Source organism: Paroedura picta, chromosome 3 (genome assembly GCF_049243985.1).
Source record: "Paroedura picta isolate Pp20150507F chromosome 3, Ppicta_v3.0, whole genome shotgun sequence".
NCBI classification, from domain to species: Eukaryota; Metazoa; Chordata; class Lepidosauria; order Squamata; family Gekkonidae; genus Paroedura; species Paroedura picta.
Genome location: NC_135371.1, coordinates 102578238 through 102604429, shown reverse-complemented (window position 1 = coordinate 102604429; position 26192 = coordinate 102578238). Strand labels below are relative to the sequence as shown.

At 43.6% G+C, this 26192-nt stretch overlaps 1 protein-coding gene across 1 annotated transcript; it reads left to right on the top strand.

The window, feature by feature from the left end:
- Nucleotides 1-1173: 1173 nt before the first annotated feature.
- On the top strand, nt 1174-25646 carry C3H5orf47 (chromosome 3 C5orf47 homolog). The gene is made up of 5 exons (XM_077327024.1): nt 1174-1605; nt 4748-4839; nt 10853-10955; nt 16558-16607; nt 25196-25646. Exons 1-5 carry the CDS (start codon nt 1236-1238, stop codon nt 25220-25222), a joined length of 642 nt encoding a protein of 213 aa, XP_077183139.1. The 5' UTR covers nt 1174-1235; the 3' UTR covers nt 25223-25646.
- Nucleotides 25647-26192: the final 546 nt, after the last annotated feature.

Sequence of the window (26192 nt, the reverse complement as noted above, 5' to 3'; positions counted from 1 at the left end):
CCAAGAAAAGTGTGTATCCAACCTTTGCTTGAAGACTGCCAGTGAGGGGGAGCTCACCACCTCCTTAGGCAGCCTATTCCACTGCTGAACTATGACATCTTGTGATTTTGATGTGATGCCCCTGTTGATACAGCCCAAAATGGCATCAATCAGATGATCAATCAGAAGGTTGCAATCAGAAGGTTGCAATCATTTTCTTTACCACCAGGCCATCACTATGATTCAATAAGTGCTGAAGGTGAACTAGGATATTAAAAATTCAGTTTTCTTCCAGGCCAGCTATATTAAATATAAAATTAAAAAAATTTATTTAACATTAGATAGCACTAAGCAATAGAAGCAACCCACCCCAACCTTTTTGATGCCCCCCTTCCCTTAATGCCCGAAGTACATGCTTAATGGTTAATCTAGGGCTGGGGGGAGGGCTCTTGCCTTCCCCTCATGCTGTTTTCCTAAGCTGTAACCATGTGGGGAAGTATCCTTTGCCCCCATTTCTTTCTTGCTCTGGCAGCAGCCTTTACAAATCCTTCTGCCCCATTCCTCCCCTGAGCCTGTGAACACCTCTTGAGGACCACTTATCTGCACAAAAAAGATGGACATTTAGATCTATAGATAGTCTGCAAATAGTTTTAGGACTTATTGAAAAAAATATTTCTGCATACAGCCAAACCTAAGCCAACAGAGCACAGAATTTTTGGTCTCCCATTCCATGTCAGTCCCTCTTCCATGTAACAGCCTCTATCGTCTGATCAAGATACTGAGATTATTATTATTCTGTCAAGAAGGTTGCCAGAAAAGGAGCATTCTGCCCTTGTGGGCTTCGTGCAGGGCCTCTGTTGCTAAGCGAGCATCTTTCTAAAAGCCTGAACTGTCTGACTGAAGAACCTAAATATAAATTCCTCCTTTTTCACAGCAAGAAGCTGGCATATTTTTAACCAAAGCCTTTCCCTCCCCCTCTGGGAACAAACTGCTTACTCACTGCTGCTTCACTATGACATGGTCTCACTCAGGCAGAAGCCTCGGATTCCCCCTCCCCAGCCACCTAATGCTGGAATTTATAATGTGTGGCTTTCAGGAAGTTCCCTGACTTTCTCCCCCTTCATATTCCAACTATGGTCTTGCCCAGAACTCCCCATTTTATGCTTTGGTTCACCCCAGACTCCTTCCTGCTGTTTTCTGTGAGGGGGAAGTGTTTTTACTCATATCTCTCCAGGATCAAGTAGGGCACTGTGAACATGAAACCCAGTTTGGGTTCTGGCTCTCGTTTTGGGCGAGACAAATTTCAGATTGCTTATGTGAACAGTTTTGGTAGCCACCGCTGTGGCACTGTGATCCACTATGGCCGCACTGGCCACCTCAGGCACCATAAGAAAGAGGCAGTATTAGACTCCCATGTCAGTATTCCTGACAGAAAACTCTCAGGAGATTCAACCCATCCTTCCCCTGGCAGGGGAAAGAAACCACGCTTCAGGCCTGGAGCCATTCTTAGCACAGATGCCAGGCCCAAGGGACGACAAAGCAAAGGAAATGAGGCGAGGGCCATAGATAGGCTCAAAGCCAGAAAGGTTGTGACCAAATCACTATCCTCAATGAAAGACAGTGGCAGTAAGAAAAAAGTTCCATAATAGTAACCTGTGGGTAGTATAACCATAGCACACAAGACAACGTATGTTGACCTTGGGTCATTGATGTGGTCGAGAATGATCTAGAAAATGACAAGCTGTGTGAAGTCATTTAATATTAATTTTGACTGTGAAAGGGTGTGGAGTTTTCTTCACCTACGGTTGCACTGTTTAGAGCAGCATCAGACAATTATTTATTGTTTTATTTATTCATATTTTTATACCGCCCGCCCCGAAGGCTCAGAGCGGTTTACATATAACTGAAACTATACATGAAACCATACATATAATAACATTAATATTATTAATTGATAAACCGGGTGACAGTATAACATAACAGTATATCATAACATAAACAGTGGTAACACAAACAGGTCCAGGAGTCTTAGTGGGTTTCTAGGGGGGAGGGGCAGGGGCCCTGCAGATGTTGGTTGGTTGGCCTGGCCTCAGCCAAATGCCTGGTGGAAGAGCTCCCTTTTGCAGGCCCTGCGGAACTGTTTTAGCTCCATCAGGGCCCTGATCTCCTCTGAGAGCTCGTTCCACTAGGTGGGGGCCAGGATAGAGAATGCTCTGGCCCTGGTCGAGGCCAGGCAAACTTCTTTTGGGCCAGGGACCAGTAGCCGGTTGGTGGCGGCGGAGCGTAAAGCTCTTTTGGAGGCATAGGCAGGGAGGCAGTCCCTCAGGTATACTGAGCCCTGACCACGTATGGCCTTGAAGGTGATTACCAGAATCTTTAACCTGATTCGGAATTCAACTGGCAACCATTGCAACTGATGTAGTATGGACAGGATGTGGAATCTCCACGGTGTCTCTGTGAGGATCCTGGCCGCTGCATTTTGCACCACTTGTAGTTTCCGGGTCAAGGCTAAGGTCAGGCCTGCGAAGAGCAAGTTATAGAAATCCAGCCTGGAGGTGACTGTCGCGTGGATCACTGTGGCTAAGAGTTCTGGGGCCAAGTAGGGCGCTAGTAGCTTGGCTTGGCGGAGATGGAAGAATGCCAGCTGTGCTACCTTCGTGATCTGGGCTTCAATTGTGAGGGAAGCATCCAGGATCATACCCAGGTTCCTGGTGGTATGAGCTGTAGTAAGCTCTACGCCATCCAGGGTGGGCAGGCACACTTCCTGACATGGGCCCTTCTTACCCAGCCATAGGACCTCCGTCTTTGAAGGATTGAGCTTCAGGCGACTCTGCTTGAGCCATCTCGTCACTGCTTCCAGGCAGCTGGCTAATGTTTCTGGGGGAGAGTCAGGGTGGCCATCCATCAGGAGGGAGACCTGGGTATCATCCGCATACTGATGGCAACCCAGCCCAAACTTCCATACCAGGTGTGCAAGAGGGCGCATGAAAATATTGAATAGAATAGTAGAGAGGACCGCTCCCTTTGGGACTCCACAAGTAAGTTGTCAGCGGTGCGATGTTCTCTCTCCTATTGCAACCCTCTGTCCACAATCCCGGAGGAAGGAGATCAGCCATTGAAGGGCTGTACCTCGTATTCCAGCATCGATGAGGCGGTGAGCTAGAAGCTCATGATCGACTGTGTCGCATGCTGCTGAGAGGTCTAGTAATATCAGCAGTGCCGACCCGCCTCGGTACAACTGGTGGCGGAGGTCGTCCATCAGGGTGACTAGCGTTGTCTCTACCCCATGGCCAGGCCGGAAACCTGACTGGGATGGGTCTAGGACTGAAGTTTCTTCCAGGTATTCCATCAATTGGTTTGTGACTGCCCTTTCTACCATCTTCCCCAGAAATGCTAAATGCAAGACGGGTCGGTAGTTATTAGGCTCTCGCGGATCTAGAGATGTTTTTTTCAGCAGTGGGCATACCACAGCCTCATTCAATCCCTCTGGGAATTCTCCCATTGTGAGAGATAGGTTGATTATCTCCCAGAGGTGGCCCTTTATCCTTATGCCAGCTGTTTTTAAGAGCCAGGATGGGCAAGGGTCCATATGGTTGGCCTTGCTGTTGCTAGTTTCCTGTCCACTTCTGTTAGCGTGAGTCGCCTGAAATCACTCATTGTTTTCTCCAAAGACAGCCCAGTTTTGTCTCTCTTTAACGGGTGGGTTTTGAAGCAGGACTGCCCAATTCCAGGTGGGGACTGAAGGTCTTTAACTGCAACTCCAGTTTCCACATTTCCCCTGTTTTGGAGGGTAGACTCTATGGAATGACATCCTGACTGGGCTCCTCCCCTTCTCAAATTCTGCCTTCCTCAAGCTCTTCATGTAAATCTCCAGAATTTTCTCAAACCCATTTTAGCAAGCTGACCTTCAAGACTATTCCTGCTCCCTTCAATGCTTTGCTTTATAAAAACCAAGGCTTGGAAACTTCAGCAATATTATTGCGGCTGCCTAGCAACCTCCTAAATGGTGACTAGTAAGAGTTCAGTGTGCATTCTGCTCCTGGAAGCTATGGGTATTTTCTATATAAAAATAATTTCATATTTTTTGGTAAATGTGGGACTTCCTCCAGGTTCATAGCGAAATCCCTAGCTCCATTTTGCATATCTATGACCTAGTTTGGAATTAGACATAAGCTAATCACTGGCTCTGGTCTAGTGCTTATTCACATGTATAACTGACTCAAGGTCCATAGTTTTCTTTATGGGATGCCAAAAGGGTATGCACTTGCATGTGACATATGAAGTGCTCAGCTATGAGAGGAGGGGGGCGGGAAGATGTTGGAGATATGTTTTAAAGGTAGATGTGAATCCTTTAAAAATTATCTGATTTAAATTGTAGTCAATAAGCCTTATTATATTAGCAACAGGCAAGATACTGGATCCCCAAAAGTCACCTAATTCTGATTGCCATCTTCTCTGCCAGCTCAGTTCCACCTGCCAGCTCAGGATCAAAACAAGTTCCACAAGGCAGCATTATCCAGTTCCCTCTGGGAGGCTGACATTCATGTTTCCAAGTGATATGAAGTATTGATCTTTTAAAAGTAGTTCGTGAGAGACCAGCTCCTGAACTTGCACTATGATTGAAGTGGGTTGGGTGGGAATAAGATTGCAATCAGAATTGTGTGATCTGCTTTTTAAAATTGAGATCTGTCACAGCTGTGAGGCACCACTTTTATTTCAGTAGTCTACACAGGAATACACAGTAAATATAGTTCAATTATTTCAACAGGTGGCCAGCAGGACACTCAAGGAGGTGCATTAGAATTCTGTTCTCCCTTGGAAACTGCTAATAATTGTGTGAGCAAACCGCAAAAGAGAAAGGTAGGGGAGCAATGTAATGGCTCATGAAGATGCTTTGCTTTTGCAGAGTTGCCCCAGTATATTATTCAAGTTGGCCCTGGTTTAGATTTGATCCTCCTTAAAAGCATAAGAACCTTTCGGTATCAGACCTATCTCACAGATCAAGCTTGCAAATACATTGGATGTAGGATTGCCAATGTGAGGGTGGCCAATGGCAGGGGGAGGCAAGGGGGGCAATGACTTCAGTGTGTTCAGCAAGAGAAGGCAAGGGGGATAACATCATGAATGGCACAGCATCACTTCTTGTGAATAACTGAAGTGAGGTTGCATTGCCAGCACGATACTGACATGTTGCATTCAGACAAAGTGCAAATTGTAGAGCGTCACATCAGCTATATGATATCACTTCTGGGTGTTCACTGGAAGCAGGCTCTTTTTTTTTGACACATGCCCCCTCTGCTGCCCTACCAAAGGGGGGCGAGCAATGAAGAGAAAGTCCGGGAAGTCTCCTGCTTACATGGGAGATCTAGTCTCCCTATTGCTAGTACTCATATCAGAGATCTGCTGCCTCTGTATGTGGAGGTTTCTTATGCTCACCATGACTTATAGCCATTGATGGGCCTATCCTCTATTAATCCTCCCTTTTAAAGTCCCCTATGCTTGTTGCCATTATTACATCCACTAGCAATTAATTACACAATTGAATTACTCATTGGGTCAATAATACTTCCTATTGTGTGCCCTCCCCCTTCAAGGATCGCTGCCTTGTTGTGGCAAGGGGGCTTGCGTAGTTCAGTGAAGCTATGAGCTATGCCGTGCAGGGCCACCCAAGACGGACAGGTCATAGCTGAGAGCTCTGACAAAAGGTGATCCACTGGAGAAGGCAATGGCAAACCACTCCAGTATCTTTGCCATGAAAACTCTATGGACAGTTCCAATAGGCATAACGATATGACGCTGGAAGATGAGCCCCTCAGGTCGGAAGGTGTCCAATATGCTACTGGGGATGAGCAGACGGCTAGTACGAGTAGCGCCAGAATGAATGAAGCGGCTGGGCCAAAGCCGAAAGGACGCTCAGTTGTGGAAGTAACTGGTGGCGAAAAGACAGTCCGATGCTGTAAAGATTTTTATTCCATAGGAACCTGGAACGTCAGATCCATGAATCAAGGCAAGCTGGACGTGGTTAAACAAGAAATGAGAAGACTGAACATCGACATTTTAGGAATCAGTGAACTAAAATGGACAGGAATGGGTGAATTTAATTCAGATGACCATCAGGTATACTACTGTGGACAAGAATCTCGCAGAAGAAATGGAGTAGCATTCATAATCAATAAGAGAGTAGGAAAAGCAGTCTTGGGATACAATCCCCAAAATGACAGAATGATCTCAGTTCGAATCCAAGGCAAACCATTCAACATCACAGTGATCCAGGTCTACGCCCCAACCACTGCTGCTGAAGAGGATGAAGTTGATCAGTTCTATGAAGCCCTACAACACCTTCTAGAAGCAACGCCCAAAAATGATGTGCTTATCATCATGGGGGATTGGAATGCTAAAGTAGGAAGCCAAAAGATAACCGGGATAACAGGCAAGTTTGGCCTTGGAGTACAAAATGAAGCAGGGCACAGGCTGGTAGAATTTTGTCAAGAGAATACAATGGTCATAGCAAACACTCTTTTCCAGCAACCCAAGAGACGACTCTACACATGGACATCACCAGACGGTCAACACAGAAATCAGATTGACTATGTGCTCTGCAGCCAAAGATGGAAAAGTTCTATCCAGTCAATAAAAACAAGACCAGGAGCTGATTGTGGTTCAGATCATGAGCTTCTTGTTGCAAAATTTAGGCTTAAATTGAAGAAAGTAGGGAAAAGCACTAGGCCACTCAGGTATGAACTAAATCATATCCCTGACGAATACACAGTGGAGGTGACAAATAGATTTAAGGAATTAGATCTGATAGACAGAGTACCTGAAGAACTATGGACGGAGGTTCGCAACATTGTACAAGAGGTAGCAACTAAAACCATCCCAAAGAAAAAGAAATGCAAGAAATCAAAATGGCTGTCTGAGGAAGCTTTACAAATAGCTAAGGAGAGAAGGGAAGTGAAAGGCAAGGGAGAAAGAGAAAGATACACCCAATTGAATGCAGAATTCCAGAGAAAAGCTAGAAGAGATAAGAATGCCTTCTTAAATGAACAGTGCAAACAAATAGAAGAAAACAATAGAATGGGGAGGACCAGAGATCTTTTCAAGAAAATTGGAGATATGAAGAGAACGTTTCATGCAAAGATGGGTATGATAAGGGACCAAAATGGTAGGGACCTCACAGAAGCAGAAGAGATCAAACAAAGGTGGCAAAATTATACAGAAGAACTATACAAGAGCGAGCTTAACATCCCTGATGACCACAATGGGGTAGTTACTGACCTGGAGCCAGACATCCTGGAATGTGAAGTCAAATGGGCCTTAGGAAGTCTGAGCAACAATAAAGCTAGTGGTAGTGACAGCATTCCAGTTGAACTATTCAAAATCTTAAAGGACGATGCAGTAAAAGTGCTACACTCAATATGCCAGCAAATTTGGAAAACTCAACAATGGCCACAGGATTGGAAAAGGTCAGTTTACATTCCAATCCCAAAGAAGGGCAATGCCAAAGAATGTTCAAACTACCGCACCATCCTACTAATTTCTCATGCTAGCAAAGTTATGCTCAAAATCCTACAAGCTAGGCTCCAGCAATATGTGGACCGAGAACTTCCAGAAGTACAGGCAGGATTTCGAAGAGGCAGAGGAACTAGAGATCAAATTGCCAACATACGCTGGATCATGGAGAAAGCTAGGGAGTACCAGAAGAACGTCTACTTCTGCTTCATTGACTATGCTAAAGCCTTTGATTGTGTGGAGCACAACAAATTGTGGCAAGTTCTTAAAGAGATGGGAATACCAGAGCATCTTATTTGTCTCTTGAGAAATTTATATGCAGGTCAAGAAGCAACAGTGAGAACTGAACATGGAATCACTGACTGGTTCAAAATTGAGAAAGGAGTTCGGCAAGGCTGTATACTGTCGCCTTGCCTATTTAACTTGTATGCAGAGCACATCATGAGAAATGCGGGATTAGAGGAGTCACAAATTGGGATCAAGATTGCAGGGAGAAATATCAACAACCTCAGATATGCAGATGATACCACTCTAATGGCAGAAAGTGAAGAGGAACTAAAGAGCCTGTTGATGCGGGTGAAGGAGGAGAGTGCTAAAGTTGGCTTGAAACTCAACATCAAGAAAACAAAGATCATGGCATCCGGCCCTCTCAATTCCTGGCAAATAGAAGGGGAAGAAATGGAGATAGTGACAGATTTTATTTTCCTGGGCTCCAAGATCACTGCAGATGGGGACTGCAGCAAAGAAATTAAAAGATGCTTGCTCCTGGGGAGGAAAGCTATGGCAAATCTAGACAGCATCCTAAAAAGCAGAGACATCACCCTGCCAACAAAAGTGCGTTTAGTCAAGGCTATGGTCTTCCCAGTTGCAATGTATGGCTGCGAAAGTTGGACCATAAGGAAGGCCGAGCGTCAAAGAATTGAGGCTTTTGAACTCTGGTGCTGGAGAAGACTCTTGCGAGTCCCTTGGACTGCAAGGCGAACAAACCAGTCAGTCCTAGAGGAGATCAGCCCTGACTGCTCCTTAGAAGGCCAGATCCTGAAGATGAAACTCAAATATTTTGGCCACCTCATGAGAAGGAAGGACTCCCTGGAGAAGAGCCTAATGCTGGGAGAGATCGAGGGCAAAAGAAGAAGGGGACGACAGAGAATGAGGTGGATGGATGGAGTCACTGAAGCAGTAGGTGCAAACTTAAATGGACTCCAGGGAATGGTAGAGGACAGGAAGGCCTGGAGGATCATTGTCCATGGGGTCGCGATGGGTCGGACACGACTTCGCACATAACAACAACATTGTGTGCCCTGAACCTATTACCCATCAGCTTCATTGGGTGCCCCTCCTATTTTTTGTATTTCCTCTTACTGTCATCTCCTATTCTTGTCTACTTCTTCTTTTCCCTGTGTACAGATGCAAACAATTGTTTGCCACCACTGTAGTTACCAATATGAGTTGGAGCAGGGGTGAGATGCTCTTAAAATGACCTGCCTCTATATCATTGGTGCTTCTGTGAGGCTTGCTAAATATATGGTTGATGAAGATTTTATAATGAGAAGAGATCCCTGAAGGTCCAGCATATTCAGAGTGACGTTTCAGTTCAAAACAACTGAGAAATACTGAGCTTATTGTCCAGGAGCGAGGGTATCACAATCTTTGTTCCAGGACATGGCTTCCTGGAACTGGTCATTACCCAGCCATTATTTTCACTGATTTAGAAGAAGAAGAAGAGTTTGTTCTTATATGCCGCTTTTCCCTACCCGAAGGAGGCTCAAAGCGGCTTACAGTCGCCTTCCCATTCCTCTCCCCACAACAGACACCCTGTGAGGTGGGTGAGGCTGAGAGAGCCCTGGTATCACGGCCCAGTCAGAACAGTTTTATCAGTGCCGTGGCGAGCCCAAGGTCACCCAGCTGGTTGCATGTGGGGGAGCGCAGAATCGAACCCGGCATGCCAGATTAGAAGTTTGCACTCCACAATTGTGGTAAAAGAAGCAATCGCTGTGGCTTGTACAAGTCCCCTGGAAAGGGGGGGCGGGGGGAGGAAGCCATTATACTTCATTGAAGGTAAAGGTAAAGGTATGCCCTGTGCAAGCACTCGGTCATGTCTGACCCTTGGGGTGACGCCCTCTAGGGTTTTCATGGCAGACTCAATACGAGGTGGTTTGCCGGTGCCTTCCCCAGTCATTACCGTTTACCCCCCAGCAAGCTGGGTATTCATTTTACCGACCTTGAAAGGATGGAAGGCTGAGTCAATCTTGAGCCGGCTGCTGGGATCGAACTCCCAGCCTCATGGTCAGAGCTTTCAGACTGCATGTCTGCTGCCTTTCCACTCTGCGCCACAAGAGGCTCTTTATACTGCATTATATATTGCATTATAATGCGATTCCAGACTATTTTTAAAAAGCCATTGGAGGTTATGGGTGGGTTTCAAGACAGAAGTGATGCTTGGGGGTAGGGGAGAGCAAAGCCCTGACTGGGGATGGTCCAAACCTAACATATGCCCCGATGATGCCCGAAGCAAAAAAGGGAACGCTGATTTTCCCAAATTCCCTTTTTGCAGGGCAACTGAAGTTGTGACAGGCCTGGGACCACCCTGATTTTGTCAGGAAGTGGAAATTAGCTCCACAACCAGACAACTGCTCAGCCAAGCCAAATTCCTTGTGTGGTAACAGTCTCAGTGTTCCGTTTTTTGCTGCAGGCCTGGTTGGGACAGATGACATGCCTGGGCCTTCTGGAGGCAGAACATCCGGGCCGTTCCCAGTGGGGGCATTGCTCTACCCCCCCACCCCACAAACAACTGTCACTTCCGTCCTCAGACCCACCCACAACCTCCCATGGCTTAAAAAAACAGGCTAAAATTCTGTTGAAATGCAATTCCAGTATAATGGGCCCCTTCTCCCCTTTCCTGAGGCCTTGAACAAGCCACAGAAATTGCTTCATCCACTGCAACTGTAAATAAATACAAATAAAGGCTGGAGTTCGAAAAAGAGGAGCCACTACCCTTCCCTTCCGTGGCCTGGGGGCCCCCGCGGAATACTAGAGCATTGGCTGGTTGTTACTGATGGGATGATGTCACTTCCTGGGCAATATTGACAATGAGGCCTAGGCCTTTCTTCTTGTATGTTCCTCCATCCCCCCTGGCCACCCTAATGGCAGATCATGAGGAAAAGTGTGTGGGAAATAACAGCAGGGGGGAATTTTAAACTATTAGAAATATATAATAAATGCTATGTGCCAATTCATTTAACTGAAACTGGAATGGCAGATAAACAGGAACTTGGATGCTTGCCATCATCCCCCAAAAACTCAGTCATTCCACTGAAAAGGCAATAGGTTTCTATCAATATATTTCACATGTCTGTCTTTCTAGAATACAGCCTGGCTTCAAGTGTCAAAGGTAATTTCTAAAATGGTAGAAGAAAATGAATGCTTAAGAAATAGATTGGGGTCCGGTAGTCAACTTCCACAAGAAGGTAAGTAGTAAGGAATTTCTTGGTGGTGTGCCTGGTGTCATTCGTATATCTGCCAAGTCTGCCAGGTGGTAGTGATAAGCAGGTATACTTTTTGCTTACCCCATCCAGGTAGGCTGTTTCATCTGTTAATAACCTTGGGACCTGACCACTTACCAACGTAGACCTTTCTCTGTGGCAGTTTATTGGAATATTTGTCAGAAAGCAAAACAATTTTCATATTGTTCGCAACATGATACTGTCCATTATCCTGGGAAGGAAAGGAATACACATTTAAATAAACAAACAATAGGAAAAAGGAGCCCATGAAACTCATGGGGGCAAATCTCATCCCCCCCCCCAATTGATGAGCTGGTGCATTCAGGCCCAACTGCTGACCTTGAAGCCCAGTCGTGGCACCAATGCATGGTAGCCTCTCCATGCCGAGAGCAGATCTTGGTGTCCTCTAAAGTTGGGCACTAAGTGGCTCTTAATGTCTGCTAACACTGTGGCCAAGCTTGGAGCATCTCTTGTCATATGCTGCCACTGTGTCTGAGTCCTGAGCAGTTCCTGATGTGTGCTACTTTTGCAGCTGAGCTCCAAACATCTCTGTCATCAGCCAATACTGTGGCTGATTCTAGAGAAGCTCCCAGGGAGTGCTGCCACCACAGTCAGGCCCAGAACAGCTCCTGATGTGGACCACTGCTGCAGCAAGGTCCACAGGTGTATGTACCACTGGGTTATGCCACAGTTACCAATTGCCACTACAGAAGAAAAGTAAGGGCATCGTCTGTGCTTGTGCCATCTTCCAAAAAACTGTTTTAAAAATTGGGAGGAATTTGGGATGAAATTAAAATGTTTCAGATTTTTCTGCAAAGCTGGAGAGTCTCCCAAGTTTGTTGAAAAATATATTTCTATGTTCCCCCTATCTGCAAATTTAGATATCCATAAATGGGGGCTACAGGTCAATAATAGTGTATAGATAGATGTGTCCTTCCTGCCCAAGAACTGCTAAATTCAGTAAGGGACTAGAGATGTCTGAGCTTCTTGATACAAAATCCATACTGTCACATCCCTTTGTCAAAAGGTTTAGCAGTGGGTGATTTTGTCCATCAGCTTCCATGGTGTATGAGTTATGCCACTGACTGTTTCTTCACAACAAATCTACCTCTGGATAGCCTCTGGTTGCTGGTGGGTTTTAGAGCCCCCTCCACATGACATCATCTGCATCCCAAGGCTGTCCAGGGGCTGGCTTGAGTTTTGGCCAGATTTACTCGGGCTGAGGGAAATTGCCAAAACTGGATTTCCCACATGTTATTTCGCTTCTCATCAGGGAGCAACCAGGGGCAACGTGCTGCAGGGAGAAATGTGCAATAGTCGCTGTAGCTGTCCTGCCCTCACACCCGCCCTCCCCTCTCTATTTCCTGCTCCAAGAATTTATTTTTTTAAAAAATGGCATGGTCTGCATTGCTACAGGACCGCGAAGCTGTCAAAGGTATAATAAAATCTTCTGTAAAGTGTCCATGGTCTTTTTGGGATCAGGCAAGCAAAACACAGGGTTTTCTGGCAGTGGGGAATGCATGGGGAAAGAGGGGGGTGCATTATGAAGAAGCCCTCTCCTGATCAGCCAGGCATCTGTGTGCTTTGTTTTTAAGCCCACTGTTTACACAAAATCACTCTTTGGGGTCCAGTTACCATTTCCAGTCTCTCACAAACCTACCCAGTCATAGTGTCCTAAATATCATGAATCTCAAAAAGGAGGGGGGAGGATACTGTATCATTCTGGCATTTCTCCATAGCAATGTGAAAGTGTAAATTTTTAAAATTAAAAATGCTTCTATGTTGTGGCATTACCACATAGCAACATGGAAATGGCTTTTTAAAAAATTAATAATAGTTTCGTGGCTCGGGGAAGGGGAAAAAAGTTTTCCTCTGTGAGAGAACTGCTGTGTTGTGATTGGTGGCTTACTGTGATTGACAAACCAAGGAGCGGGGGACGTTCAGCTTGTATTCTCTTGCAGCCTCATGAGGAGGCAAAATGCCTCAATGAGGCAGAGGGAAAATGCAGGAGGGGTCTCCCATCAGGAGGTGTGCAAACACAGGGTTTACAACAGTGCGTTTGCAAGCAAGAGGCAGCGTGAAGTTCGCCTCTGTGCGGAAATGGTCATAGTATTGGACAAACCAAAGAACTCTCTCCATACTGCTTTTACAACAAAATTGCATTGTATTTTAAATACATTATTCTTGTATTCCCCTCTTCCTAATATTTTTTAAATTAAACAAACTGTTTAATAAAACTACTCTTTTGGCTACTGAAAAGCGGGGTATAAAAACCAACTCTTCTTCTTAACAGTGTATAGTTTTTATATGGACAATTTATTATTTCAATTTTAAGCCACCTTGAGCAGGTCTCTTAAGAAGTGACATAGAATTATTCTGAATAAATAAAAAACTTGAAGCATGAAGAAATAGCTGCTTAGGATGGGTATTATACTGGGGCAATGTTCCAAAGCATGATTCTACAAAAGACATTATAATAAACATGCTGGAAGGTACTAATCAACTAGATGCAAAACAGGATATTGCTTCTCCTCCTTTAATAGTTGTGTAGAAAAGAATTTCAACAGACACAGTATTTGTTTCTTTTTTAAACTTTTGTATGACAAATTGCACCTTGTCTACAGCTACTATAAGTAACTTAGCCTTTCTCAACCTTTTTACTGTTGAGAAACCCCCAAAACATTCTTCAGACTTTGAGAAAGTGTTGTGAGCAGGCCATACCTTCCTGCCATGCCCCCAAAAGTCACATGTCACCAGAAGTGACCTCACCCAGACACTCTCACCAAATGTGACATCACCAGGCCACTGTCACAGCACAAGAAGTGACAGCACTTTTCAGATGATTTGTGAACAGAACCGTGCCTGCTCTCTGCTCTGGCTACCAGTTTGCTCTTCTTCACCAATGAGAGCCTGCATAAACAGGGCTGGAGCAGGCCTATGCCACTCCTTCCCTATCACCCCCCATGCCAGAAACAACCCAGCAGCCTACTCTGCTGGGCCAGGAACACAGCTGGGGCAGGCCTATGCCTCTGCATTTCCCCACACACAGAGTTAAGTTCAAATGAGAGTACTTACCTCTCTAGACTTCAGTTGCTACCACATGCAATGAGCATCAGCCAAGCAAGGATTTGTATAACTAGGGTCCCTCCCCTTCCCATACTCTCCAGGCCCATCATTAGCCGTTTTGAGAGGAGGGTGAGGGAGTCAACATGACCATATATGGTCATATCACCTGATTTAAAAAAAATTAAAATATAAAAAAATTAATTAAGTTCCACCCAATCAGTGGGGCCACTGTGGGGCCACTTCTGGGGCCACTGTGAAGCTCAGGGTTTCATGAAACTCTGGTTGAGAAAGTCTGAGCTACCCTATTAAGTAAACCAGCCATTGAATATCTAGGACCAGAATGAAAGACTTCTATGCTGTTCTGGTATAACAGAATCAGAAAATGTGAACAGAAAATTCTGGGTTTGTTTCACAATATGAATGAGGTGTGCTCTGGAGAACCAACATGCATGTTTTTTTCACGCATATGAAAGAGTATGTTTTCATACAAATAATCATGAGTTTCTTCTGTAAAATTAGAAACGGGATAATTTCTTAGGAGTGCATGTATCTAGCCCCCACATATGCTGGCTGTGAATTATGGTAATAACTTTAGAATATTTTCCCTCCAATTGCACACTGGAAATTGTGGCCTGGAAATGAAGCATGAATTAAAACTGACACTCCATTGATGCAGTTTTCATTAGAGCTTTGTAGCTGCTGCACAGTGCAAAATAACACGATATTATGCTTACAAACATAATTGGAATGTCTGCATTCACAGTTTAATTAGTTCTAGGAAACAGATTTACCAATCTCTTAAGTGTTATCTGTTAAATTTAAAGTGTCATATCCTCTTCCTTCACTATGCCCGCGTAGATCACAATAATGCTAACAGAGGTTTTCAAGGACAGATTATATTCCAAGTTACTGTTAATAATATTTTATTTTTCCCTTCATGAAATACCACGTAATCCCAGCTAATCAAACTGCAGTTATCTGAAGTTCCTAGTTATCTGTTAAGAAAATCCAATCTTGTAGATATGCAGTTAAAACAATAGCTCTAGCATAACTCTACACCCCTGTGCCAGTACAAGCACTATTTGTAGCATTTGAATGTTATACCTGCATCTAACAAACCCAAGTCATTTTGACCTAATGATCAAAATTCTGCAAAAGCTAATTAGAGCTAACTGCCAGTGAAATCAATGGGGCCACAGCCTACACATAAGCATGTTTACAAGTAAATGCAGTTAATGCTGGTCATTACATTTTTCGTCTCAAATCATTCTGTATGCTTTAGATGCTAGGATTTCAATGGCATTGAGTTACAACGAAGTTTTGCTAGGTTTCAGTCATAGAATCATAGAATAGAATCATAGAGTTGGAAGGGATCTCCTGGGTCATCTAGTCCAACCCCCTGCACTATGCAGGACACTCACAACCCTATTGCTCATCCACTGTAACCTGCTACCCCCTTGAATCTTCAGAGAATCAGCCTCTCTGTCAGATGGCTATCCAGCCTCTGTTTAAAAATTCCCAAAGATGGAGAACCCACCACCTTCCAAGGAAGCCTGTCTCATCTGCATGTTCATATTCACCACCTATTGATGTCTCCATCCTGCTGTACATCCTGCCGTACAGAGGAAAGAGACTAGCTTGTGGACTTTGTAACTTCAGTTGTGCTTCATGAGATGTACTTCATGAGAGTACATGAGATGTGGAGGTTCCTCCACAGCTTTTCCCTGCCTTTCCTGCTTGCTACCCATACAATAAGAGTTGAAGAGTTTTTGAGGGTGTTACTGAAAACAAACATTCCTTCAAACCTAAAATCCTTTCTTGGATTAAATTAGCAAACCAAAATTTTGCTATTGTGTATTGATGCATGCACAGCACTTTTATTTAGAAAACTGTCCCTTGGGTGATGGTTTTGCTTGTATATCAGGAAAGAATGGACATGAATAATTTCCACCTCCACCTCCATACACACACATGTATTTTCTGATGCCTGTTTCTGTTATCATCCATTAAGAATTATTTTAGTGTATAATTTGCATCTTTTCAAAAGAAAACATTATATTACCCTCAATACTAATTGTACCTCATTTTCCCAGAGCTTTAATTGTGGTTCACATTTTAAACTCTCCTTAGCTGAAAACCTTTGATACTAATGCCTTCTTTCTAACTAGCAGAGTTTTTCACAATGTTGCATCAAGGAGATAATTCTCCTATTGATCTCAGGTTTTGTCAGGAAGTGAAATACATCAGAGTAATCCTGATAGGACTACAGATTTGGATTAACAAATGTGGGATCAAGAAGTCCCTTTGGGTCACTGAAGTGGCTGTTGTCTAAAAACCCATGAATAATATAAAGTTACATTAATGCTATATTTTGTTATCTCTGCAAAGTATCCTCCTCCTTGAATGGTGATGATCTACTGCAGATTTAAATGTAATACAATTTAGTTTTGATACAAATGAAAGTGTTTAAACTGTTCCTTCATATTAAATTTTTCTGTAGGCCATGCTATAAATCAGAATTCAGAAAGGGGAGGATCTTGCATTGACACAGTGAGTAAATAAGCCAATTTTGGTGACAAAACAGAGGCAGGCAAGTTATGTTAGAATGGTCTTTCTTAATTACCTAAGCCACAGTAAAACCCTTTACTGCAGTCATATGGCATAACAAATTGCAATGAACAGTCTTATGTATGCTATCAACTCTCTGATCAGTGCTTCAATTTGGGGACAAAAAGTCTGCACTGCACTAAGGATGAGCAGATATTTCCAGTTCTATTATTATTATTATTATTATTATTATTATTATTATTATTATTATTATTATTATTATTATTATTATTATTATTATTGATGATGATGATGATGAATGGATGTGTGCAATATTCGACTGCTTTTAGTTTTATTAGGAGAACTAGAGGCAAAACCCATTATATCCAGGAATACAGTGGGTGATAAAACATGGCAGTGGGAAGAGGAAGGGGAGGAGTGGTCCAGTCTGTAAGGGCTTGGGTTGAATGTGTGTTGTGTGGAAGGCTGTGGTAGTGTGGAGACAAATGAGGGCATGAGTGTGGAGATATGGGTGACAAGAACCTGTGGTGTGGAATGTTCATTGAGTATGGGAGAGGACTGACCTTTGGGAAGTGTGGCATAGTGGCTACAGATGAGCTTTCCAGAGCCATGTCTTCAGATATGTGAAGGGAAAATCAGACTGGAGACTCTTCTTTGGAGGAGATTACATGGCAACCAGTTCCTCCCAGTTCTGCATGCAACGTCATTTCCCGTCTTGTGTGAATTAGGCCACAAACACCAAAATGTCCTCCTGCTCTAATCCACATGGGGTAGTCACAGTACACAGGTGCCTGTCCTGCTCCTTCTGTCTCCCTTTTTTTTTATTGTTTATAAAATGTGATGTGCCCACATGCTTCTTTCATGGTGGCTCCTTAGAAGAAGAAGAAGAGCTGGATTTTTGTACCCTGCTGTTTACTACCCAAAGGAATCTCAAAGCGGTTTACAAACACCTTTTCCCTTTGTCTTCCACAACAGACAACCTGTGAAGGATGTGGGGCTGTGAGAAGTCTGAGGGAACTGGGAATGGTCTGCAGTCACCCAGCAGGCCTCAGATGTCTCAAACAGTTTCCAACCGCCTTCACTTCCTCTTCCCATAGCAGCGTCCCTGTGATGGAGGTGCAGTAGAGAGCTTAACTTGGAAGCTAGCATCCCTAAGAGGAGGTCTCTCTGTGCACAACACAACAGTCTTGACCTTAGTCAGGTTTATGCAAACCTAGGTAGTGTGGAATTCCAAAACATGAACTTACACCAATCTGGCCACCTTACCTCCTCTCTGCAATGTTTTTCTTTTTACCTGAAATAAGTCAGGGGGTGCTAGGTGACTGCAGGAGCATCGCACACTTTTGAGACCCCACTTCCAGGAATATGTTCAGACCAGGGACAGCCAACCTCCAGGAGATCTCCTGGTATTGCTGCTCATCTCCAGATGATAAAGATCAGCTCCCTAGGCAAAAATGGCTGCTTTGGAGGGGTTACTATATAGCATTGTATCCCACTGAGGTTTAGAATCCCCTGGAAATACAGTTCATTTCCAGGCAGTTAGGCTGAAGGGAAAGCTCTATCCCCACATACACATCCTTTCTAAAGGATTACCCTTGGCTAGCACAGTCTGTTGCTTGACTGCCCTTCTGAAGCCTGAGGCTGCCCTTCTGTCTGCCCTTCTGAAGCCTGAGGCCTACTGCTGGCAACTGCAGTCCCTGTAGTTGTTCACAAGGGCAAGCTTTTGCTTAAGAAAAGTGGATCACCTAGTTCCCCCCAAAGTCTCACTGTTAACTTTCCTGTAAAGCTAATTCTACTTGAAATTCTGAGTCACTTATGGTCAATTTCATAGGACCTTCCTGGCAAATACTGTTTTTTATTTACCAGGCCAAGCTTGAAAAAAGTTATTTTAGTTCCCATGTCTCTCCAGCCATTTACTTGGTCACTGTTTACATTTTCAGGCTGTAAATATTCTTTTTAAAGATCTTCCTGTACTTTCCAGACTCACAGGACCGATGCTAGTCTGTCTGTCTATCTGTGCCCCAAAATACAAACAATTGCTGATAAGGGCTGACCAAATCCCATAGCCCAGGAGGGATACACCTGTACCACTCCACACCAACCACAGTCTGCAAGCCTATTCCATCATCTCTAGACCCTCACAGGGTTATTGAGTGTGGGTGCCAGTGGGGCCAGGCCAATCAGGAAATGGAGGTTGTACAGTCTCCACCCAGGAAGCCTCTGCTCAAGTAATAACAGTGAAAGCTGTTACAGATTTTTCTAAAAGTAATTCTGGACTTGGGTTGTGTAAAGCTGGCATTTTCCATCCTCTCTATGTAAAGGGTATATGTGAGTGAGTATTTTGATATAACACTGCAATAAAAACTACTTTGATATGATTGTACATATGATTATATGGAAGGCTTTTTTTGTGTAGAGTTTTGCCCTCCAGGCTAGAATGTTCCAGGCCACACAGAGGACACAGACACCAATACTTGTGGCATAAAATATTGGCCACAGCTTACTGTTATACACATGAGTGTTGGTGCAAAACCAGGGGCAGATCAAACTCCGATGTGGCCAGCAGACCATATTAAGCACCCACACCAGCAGGCCACCCCTGGGGACCAAGCAACACCCAGGTCAAGCTCCCCCTAACCACGAGGCCTGTTGGGCCCACAGGAGATTGTTATTGGTGGGGGCTTTACAAGCATTAGCCTCTATTAAAACACCCACCATCATCCTCAAAGTTAGACAGCTTCCTTTGTGACCAGAGAGGTGCTACAGCTCAATATACACCTGGCATCTTATGGAGGCCCCAATACCATCAGAGCTCGGCACACAGCTGTGGCCTCCAAACAAAAGGATCTGCCTCCACCCCAACATAACCAGCAGCTGCGACAAAAATAGCTAATAGTATGAAAAATAAGGACATAAATGCATCATGAGATACAACAAAATGGGGTGGGAGAGAGGGGAAGCAGGCAAGGGAACGAGGAGGCAAGAGAGAGCTGGCCTTGGAGCACTCCCAGTTAAATAACCATTGAGATTGCCTCATCCAGCCTGCAAGGTAAGCCTTGCACGGATGCTGCAGGAGCGCAAAGAGCCATGGCTAATCCAGCCGCACTTCCTCCTCTTCAGTAATCAGTGGTCCGCTGCCAAGGCAGCAGCCACTTTTATCAATGTACCCTTGTGTTCCTGTGCACCAGTAAAACACAATTCAACAATAATCTTGATGCTACAATAATTCATAGCAACTCTTTTCTTTTAAACACACGGTTTTGTTACTATACATGTGCAAATATGCATGAAATTAAAGAGTTGAAAGCTGCTACAGACTATGCATGCATAGCTCTTCATACAAAGTTTGGAATTTAGAACAAAACCGTGATTCTTAATGCTTGGTTCCACTTTCGAAACAAGACCAACCATTTGGAACTCTAAAATCTAGGAAGAAATTTGAATGAGGAGTAATTCCAAAGCATCTATCAGTAACCATTAATGGATTGGTCTATTGAAAGCTCTTAGCCATGACAGTTAAATGGAGCTTCCATGTTCTGAAGAACAGAATTTATGTATACTAGTTGTTGGCTGAGAGGTATAACAGAAGGACCCTTGGCCTTGCCAGCATGTTGGTAGTCTTTCAAGGGCCTGTGGGTCAGTCAGTGTGAGACAGTGTCTCCACATGATGCTGGTCTCCAGACGATGCCTGGAGATCCCCCAGAATTACAATTGGTCACCAGACCATGGAGATTAGTACTCCTAAAATTGCTGCTTTGGAAGCTGGACTCTATGACATTATACTTTGCTGACACCCCTCCTTTTCCCAAAACTCTCAAATCTCCAGGGATTTCTCCACCCAGAATTTGCCACTCTAGTGGGAAACAGAATTTTTACCTAGAGCGGGGGTCAGCAATCTTTTCTTTAATGATAGCTACTTACGAGTAATGAAAACATCCTTAGTTACTCCCTGCTACCATAAAAAAAAAGTTTTGTCCAGTTCTAAAAATAGAACAAGGACCTAGGAAGTGCATCAGATACGAAATATATCTAGTAAGCAGCACTGAATAAAATCCTGTGGAATAAACACTTCAGAACACAAGTCAGGAGCAGATCTTCTCATGATCTTTTCTTGATGAGTTATTGCTTTGTTAAAGCCAAATAGAAGATTATTTAATAAGGTCTAAGACAGCCTTTCTCTATGTTTTTACCATTGAAAAACTGCTGAAACATTCTTCAGGCTTCAAGAAACCTCGGAAGTGGTATGATCATACAGAATATGATTAGGAAGCATAGTTGTGTACATGCCCACCTGGGGCTCCTTCCTTTCCCTTCCCTCCTCTCCAGGCCCATCACTGGTCATTTTAGGAGGGGGGGGGGATGATCAACATAACCATATATGGTCATATCACCCAATAAATGTTTAACAATTTTTAAAATATATTAAAAATTAATTACCTCCAACCCATTTGGAAAACCTTTCCAGAGCTGTCAAGAAATCCCAGGGCATCAAAAACCCTAGTTTAGAAAGCCTGGTCTAATATGTCTCATGCATAGGGTTAGCAAAAGTTGCGGAACAGGAGAAAACGAGTACAGTGTGTATTTCATAAAGTGGTGCTCATGTAGGAATGCATCAAAACTGAAGACCTTGGGTAATTGTTGAAGATGAGGTGAAGTTCTTTTGAGAGTCTTCCAGCTGACATGCCCATCATTAATTTACCTCTGGTATTGTGAAGGTACCTTTTTGGTGTGTCTTTCCATGGATATTTTTCAAGGTCACCCATGAGCAGCATTCTGTAGGGAAGATATATTTATGCTTAGCAAACCACTTGTGTCATGGATATACACAACCATAAAATGGAGCTGTAGATGCAGGAGCCAGTACAGAGTAAGAATTACAACCTTTACCATATTTCATCTCTTTGCCAGTAGGTGACTTTCAAGTCACGTAGTTTCTCATTTTGAGACTCTAAAGCTTTATGAGCTAAATTTAAAATGCTGCTAGGGTCTGATACCATCATTTTTTTTAAATAGGAAGAGAAGTACAGAGAGTAAAATGTAAAGACATATGGTTAAATTATATGGGATCCAAGTTAGGAGAGTGGTCTCTGCTCTACATTTCTGGAGTCAAATCCTAACATGTGAGAAAGTTCTCCTTCCCACTGCCAGCAAGCCTACATTCATCTGCCTCTCCTATATTTAGCTTTATTTTCCTTCTCTCCCTTTACAGCATCTACCTGGGAAAGCTATAACCTGGGAAAACTTCTGTGCTCTTTCAGTGTGGTTCCAATCCATGGATATGGGGGCACAAGTGGGGGCACAAGTGGTATTCTCTTCAATCTTGCCTGTCAAGGGAAGAGGAATGTGTCGGGAGAGGAAGATAATGGAGGTGAATCAGTGGCTGCGTAGTTGTGCCGGCAGGAGAGATTTGGTTTCTGGGACCATGGGATAGGCTTTCTTGAGGAAGGCCTACTAGCACCTGATGGACTGCACTTATCAAAGCTGGGGAAGAATGTGTTTGGCAGGAACCTGGGGAGATTCATCAGGACAGCTTTAAACTGAAGCCACAAGGGGAAGGAGACGATCAACATAGGGAGTGAAAGGAAGGAGACCGATCGGGGGCAGCCCAACTGGCAAGGCCAGCTCATAGGGAACCAAAAGTAAAAGGATTCAAAAGCCTTTATAGTAACGCCCGAAGCATGGGCGATAAGAAGGAAGAGCTGGAACTTCTCATGCTGATGGAAAGGTATGATCTAGTAGGCATCACAGAAACTTGGAGGAATGATTCTTATGACTGGAATGTAATAGTGGATGGATATGAACTGTTCAGAAAAAAACAGAATAGAGGTGGAGGAGTGGCACTGTATGTGAGGAAAGGGCTTACCTGTCAGGAAATTCTAGTGAAGGAGAGTATATCTACAGTGGAAAGCATATGGGTGAAAATAAGCGAGGGGAAAACAAACAGTGTGGTGGTTGGTGTCTGCTACCGACTGCCTGACCAACGAGAGGATGTGGATGCTGCACTTCGTGAGCAGCTTGAGAAAATATCCAAGCGGCAGGACCTTGTCATCATGGGTGACTTCAATTTCCCAGATGTGTGCTGGGAAACAAACTTTGCAAAGCATCCACAGTCATGCAGCTTCCTGACCTGCCTGGCTGACAATTTCATTTATCAAATGGTAGATGAACCCACAAGAGGTTCAGCCATACTGGACTTAATACTGACCAACAGGCAAGAGTTGGTGGATGAGGTGAAGGAGGTGGGGACCCTAGGGGGAAGTAACCATGTCCTCATAGAATTCCTTTTGAGATGGGGAGGCGAAGCTTGTAGCCAGATGCGGATGTCAGATTTTCATAGGGCAAACTTTAATAAACTCAGAGATATGATGAGTGTCATACCATGGACGAGAATGCTGGAAGGGAAGGCAGCATGTGAAGGGTGGGCGCTACTCAAACAAGAGCTATTGCATGCTCAATCAATGACTATCCCAGAAAGAAGAAAACACTGCAGAAGCTCTAAGAAGCCTATCTGGATGAACAGAGAACTTCAAGAGGAACTAAGAAAGAAAAGGAAAATGTTCAGGAAATGGAGGGAAGGACAGAGCTCTAAAGAAGAGTACCTACAGGTTACTAGGCACTGTAGATCAATCATCAGAAAGGCCAAAGCTGAAAGTGAGCTAAGATTGGCCAGGGAAGCCCACTGTAACAAGAAAAGATCAGTTATGTGAGGAGCAAACGTAAAGTAAAGGAGACAATAGGCTCGCTGTTGGGTACAGATGGACAAACTCTAATGGAAGATGCAGAGAAAGCAGAAAGGCTTAGCGCCTATTTTACATCTGTTTTTTTCCACAGGTCAAAGGGTTTAGGCACATCTAGAGATAGCAGTAGCCAAAGGATAGTGTCTGGGTGGCAGGTTGACATGGGTAGAGAGGTTGTCGAGAGGCATTTAGCTGCACTGGATGAGTCCAAATCCCCTGGGCCGGATGAAATGCACCCGAGAGTGCTCAAAGAACTTTCCGGAGAACTTGCAGAACCCTTGTCCATCATCTTCGGGACCTCTTTAAGGACTGGAGATGTCCCGGAGGACTGGAAGAGAGCAAATGTTATTCCAGTCTTCAAAAAAGGGAGGAAGGAAGACCCGGGAAACTACAGACCAGTGAGTCTGACCTCTGTTGTGGGGAAGATAATGGAGCAGATATTAAAGGGAGCGATCTGCAAACATCTGGAGGACAATTTGGCGATCCAAGGAAGTCAGCATGGATTTGTCTCCAACAGGTCCTTTCAGACCAACCTGGTTTCCTTTTTTGACCAAGTAACAGGTTTGCTGGATCGTGGAAATTCAGTTGATGATGTTTACTTGGATTTTAGTAAACCTTTTGATAAGGTTCCCCATGATGTTCTGATGGATAAATTGAAGGACTGCAGTCTGGATTTTCAGATAGTTAGGTGGATAGGGAATTGGTTAGAGAACCGCACTCAAAGAGTTGTTGTCAATGGTGTTTCATCAGACTGGAGGGAGGTGAGTAGCAGGGTACCTCAGGGCTCGGGGCTCGGTCCGGTACTTTTTAACATATTTATTAATGATCTAGATGAGGGGGTGGAGGGACTACTCATCAACTTTGCAGATGACACCAAATTGGGAGGACTGGCAAATACTTTGGAAGATAGAGACAGTGTTCAACGAGATCTAAACACAATGGAAAAATGGGCAAATAAGAACAAGATGCAATTTAATAAAGATAAGTGTAAAGTTCTGCATCTGGGTCAGAAAAATGAAAAGCATGCCTACTGGATGGGGGATACACTTCTAGGTAACACTGTGTGTGAACGAGACCTTGGGGTACTTGTGGATTGTAAACTAAACATGAGCAGGCAGTGTGATGCAGCGGTAAAAAAGGCGAATGCAATTTTGGGCTGTATCAACAGGGGCATCACATCAAAATCACAAGATGTCATAGTCCCATTGTATACAGCACTGGTCAGACCACACCTGGAGTACTGTGTGTAGTTCTGGAGGGCTCACTTCAAGAAGGATGTAGATAAAATTGAAAGGGTACAGAGGAGAGCGATGAAGATGATCTGGGGCCATGGGACCAAGCCCTATGAAGATAGGTTGAGGGACTTGGGAATGTTCAGCCTGGAGAAAAGGAGGTTGAGAGGGGACGTGATAGCCCTCTTTAAGTATTTGAAAGGTTGTCACTTAGAGGAGGGCAGGATGCTGTTTCCGTTGGCTGCAGAGGAGAGGACACGCAGTAATGGGTTTAAACTACAAGTACAACAATATAGGCTTGATATCAGGAAAAGAAAATTCACAGAGTAGTTCAGCAGTGGAATAGGCTGCCTAAGGAGGTGGTGAGCTCCCCCTCACTGGCAGTCTTCAAGCAAAGGTTGGATACACACTTTTTTGGATGCTTTAGGATGCTTTGGGCTGATCCTGCGTAGAGCAGGGGGTCACTAGATGGCCTGTATGGCCCCTTCCAACTCTATGATTCTATGATTCTATGATATTAGCACCTGCAGATCAGGGCACAATTGACTCTTTGTATATATGATACAATGATAATCCAGCTTTTGTCTTCTTTTTCCACTAGGAAGAAGCCATTTTTGGATGGGTGTAATACACAAAACAAAAAGGAAATGAAAATTCTGTGTCAGATTTTGTGTTACATTGTTTCTGTTCTTCTTTCTATCCAATAACCTTTTGTAACCAGATGAAAGAAACATGATTGTTGACATCGATCTGTGTGCCGGTTATATGGACCATATTTCTTATTTGTAGTATAACAACTTAATTGTAATGCATGTTTGATTAAAATACATGGTTGCAGGTATTTTATTGAAAGATTGTTAAGTAAATCAGCAATGCACTTTGTGACTATTCAACAGGACAATTATGGTGCTTGCAAAGGAATGCAATGATGTTTGAACCTAGGGCAATAGAAACATTTTTATGTTTATTGCATGTTTATTGTAATAATCTGCTTTTCAAAATAAATTATGGATCTATACAAGTAAATGTAAAACCCTTGCGTCTCTTTAAATGATTGTCATTTCTATTGCATTATAGTGCTGTATAAAATTTTTTACTTATATTTTGAAAAATACATGGTGGGCATTATCAAGGACAGCTGTCTTGCAAAATCAATTTTAAAAACTCTTATCTTAATTGATAATAAGAGTTTTAAAAATGTAATGTGCAACCCCCTCCATAAAAACACATATACACATTCCAATATATATATTTAAAAACTTCTTTAGGTGCATGCATATAAATAACTTTATTATTATTATTATTATTATTATTATTATTATTATTATTATTATTATTATTATTATTATTATTAGACTTATTGCCCGCCACTCTCATTTCTGGCTCGTGACTTTAATCTATTTAATTGTACGAGGGAAGTGGCTCAGCAAACATGAACATAGGGATAATATTTATAGCTGCAGCGATTAGCTCTGACATCACAGCACTGAGTTTGGCACTATAAAAGGTATGAGGAATAGACTTAAATTCAAAGTTTGCAGCATGTAAACTGCATGTAACTGGCTAGAATACAACTTTGCCAGGGAACTCTATAACAT

What these genes read in the sequence shown, in the direction of transcription:
- C3H5orf47 (XM_077327024.1), top strand. Translation starts at nt 1,236, where the DNA reads ATGAAACCCAGTTTGGGTTCTGGCTCTCGTTTTGGGCGAGACAAATTT. An exon ending in GCAAACCGCAAAAGAGAAAG is followed by an intron (nt 4,840 to 10,852) that starts GTAGGGGAGCAA and finishes CTGTCTTTCTAG; the next exon opens with AATACAGCCTGGCTTCAAGT. An exon ending in TAGTCAACTTCCACAAGAAG is followed by an intron (nt 10,956 to 16,557) that starts GTAAGTAGTAAG and finishes ATTTTTCTGTAG; the next exon opens with GCCATGCTATAAATCAGAAT.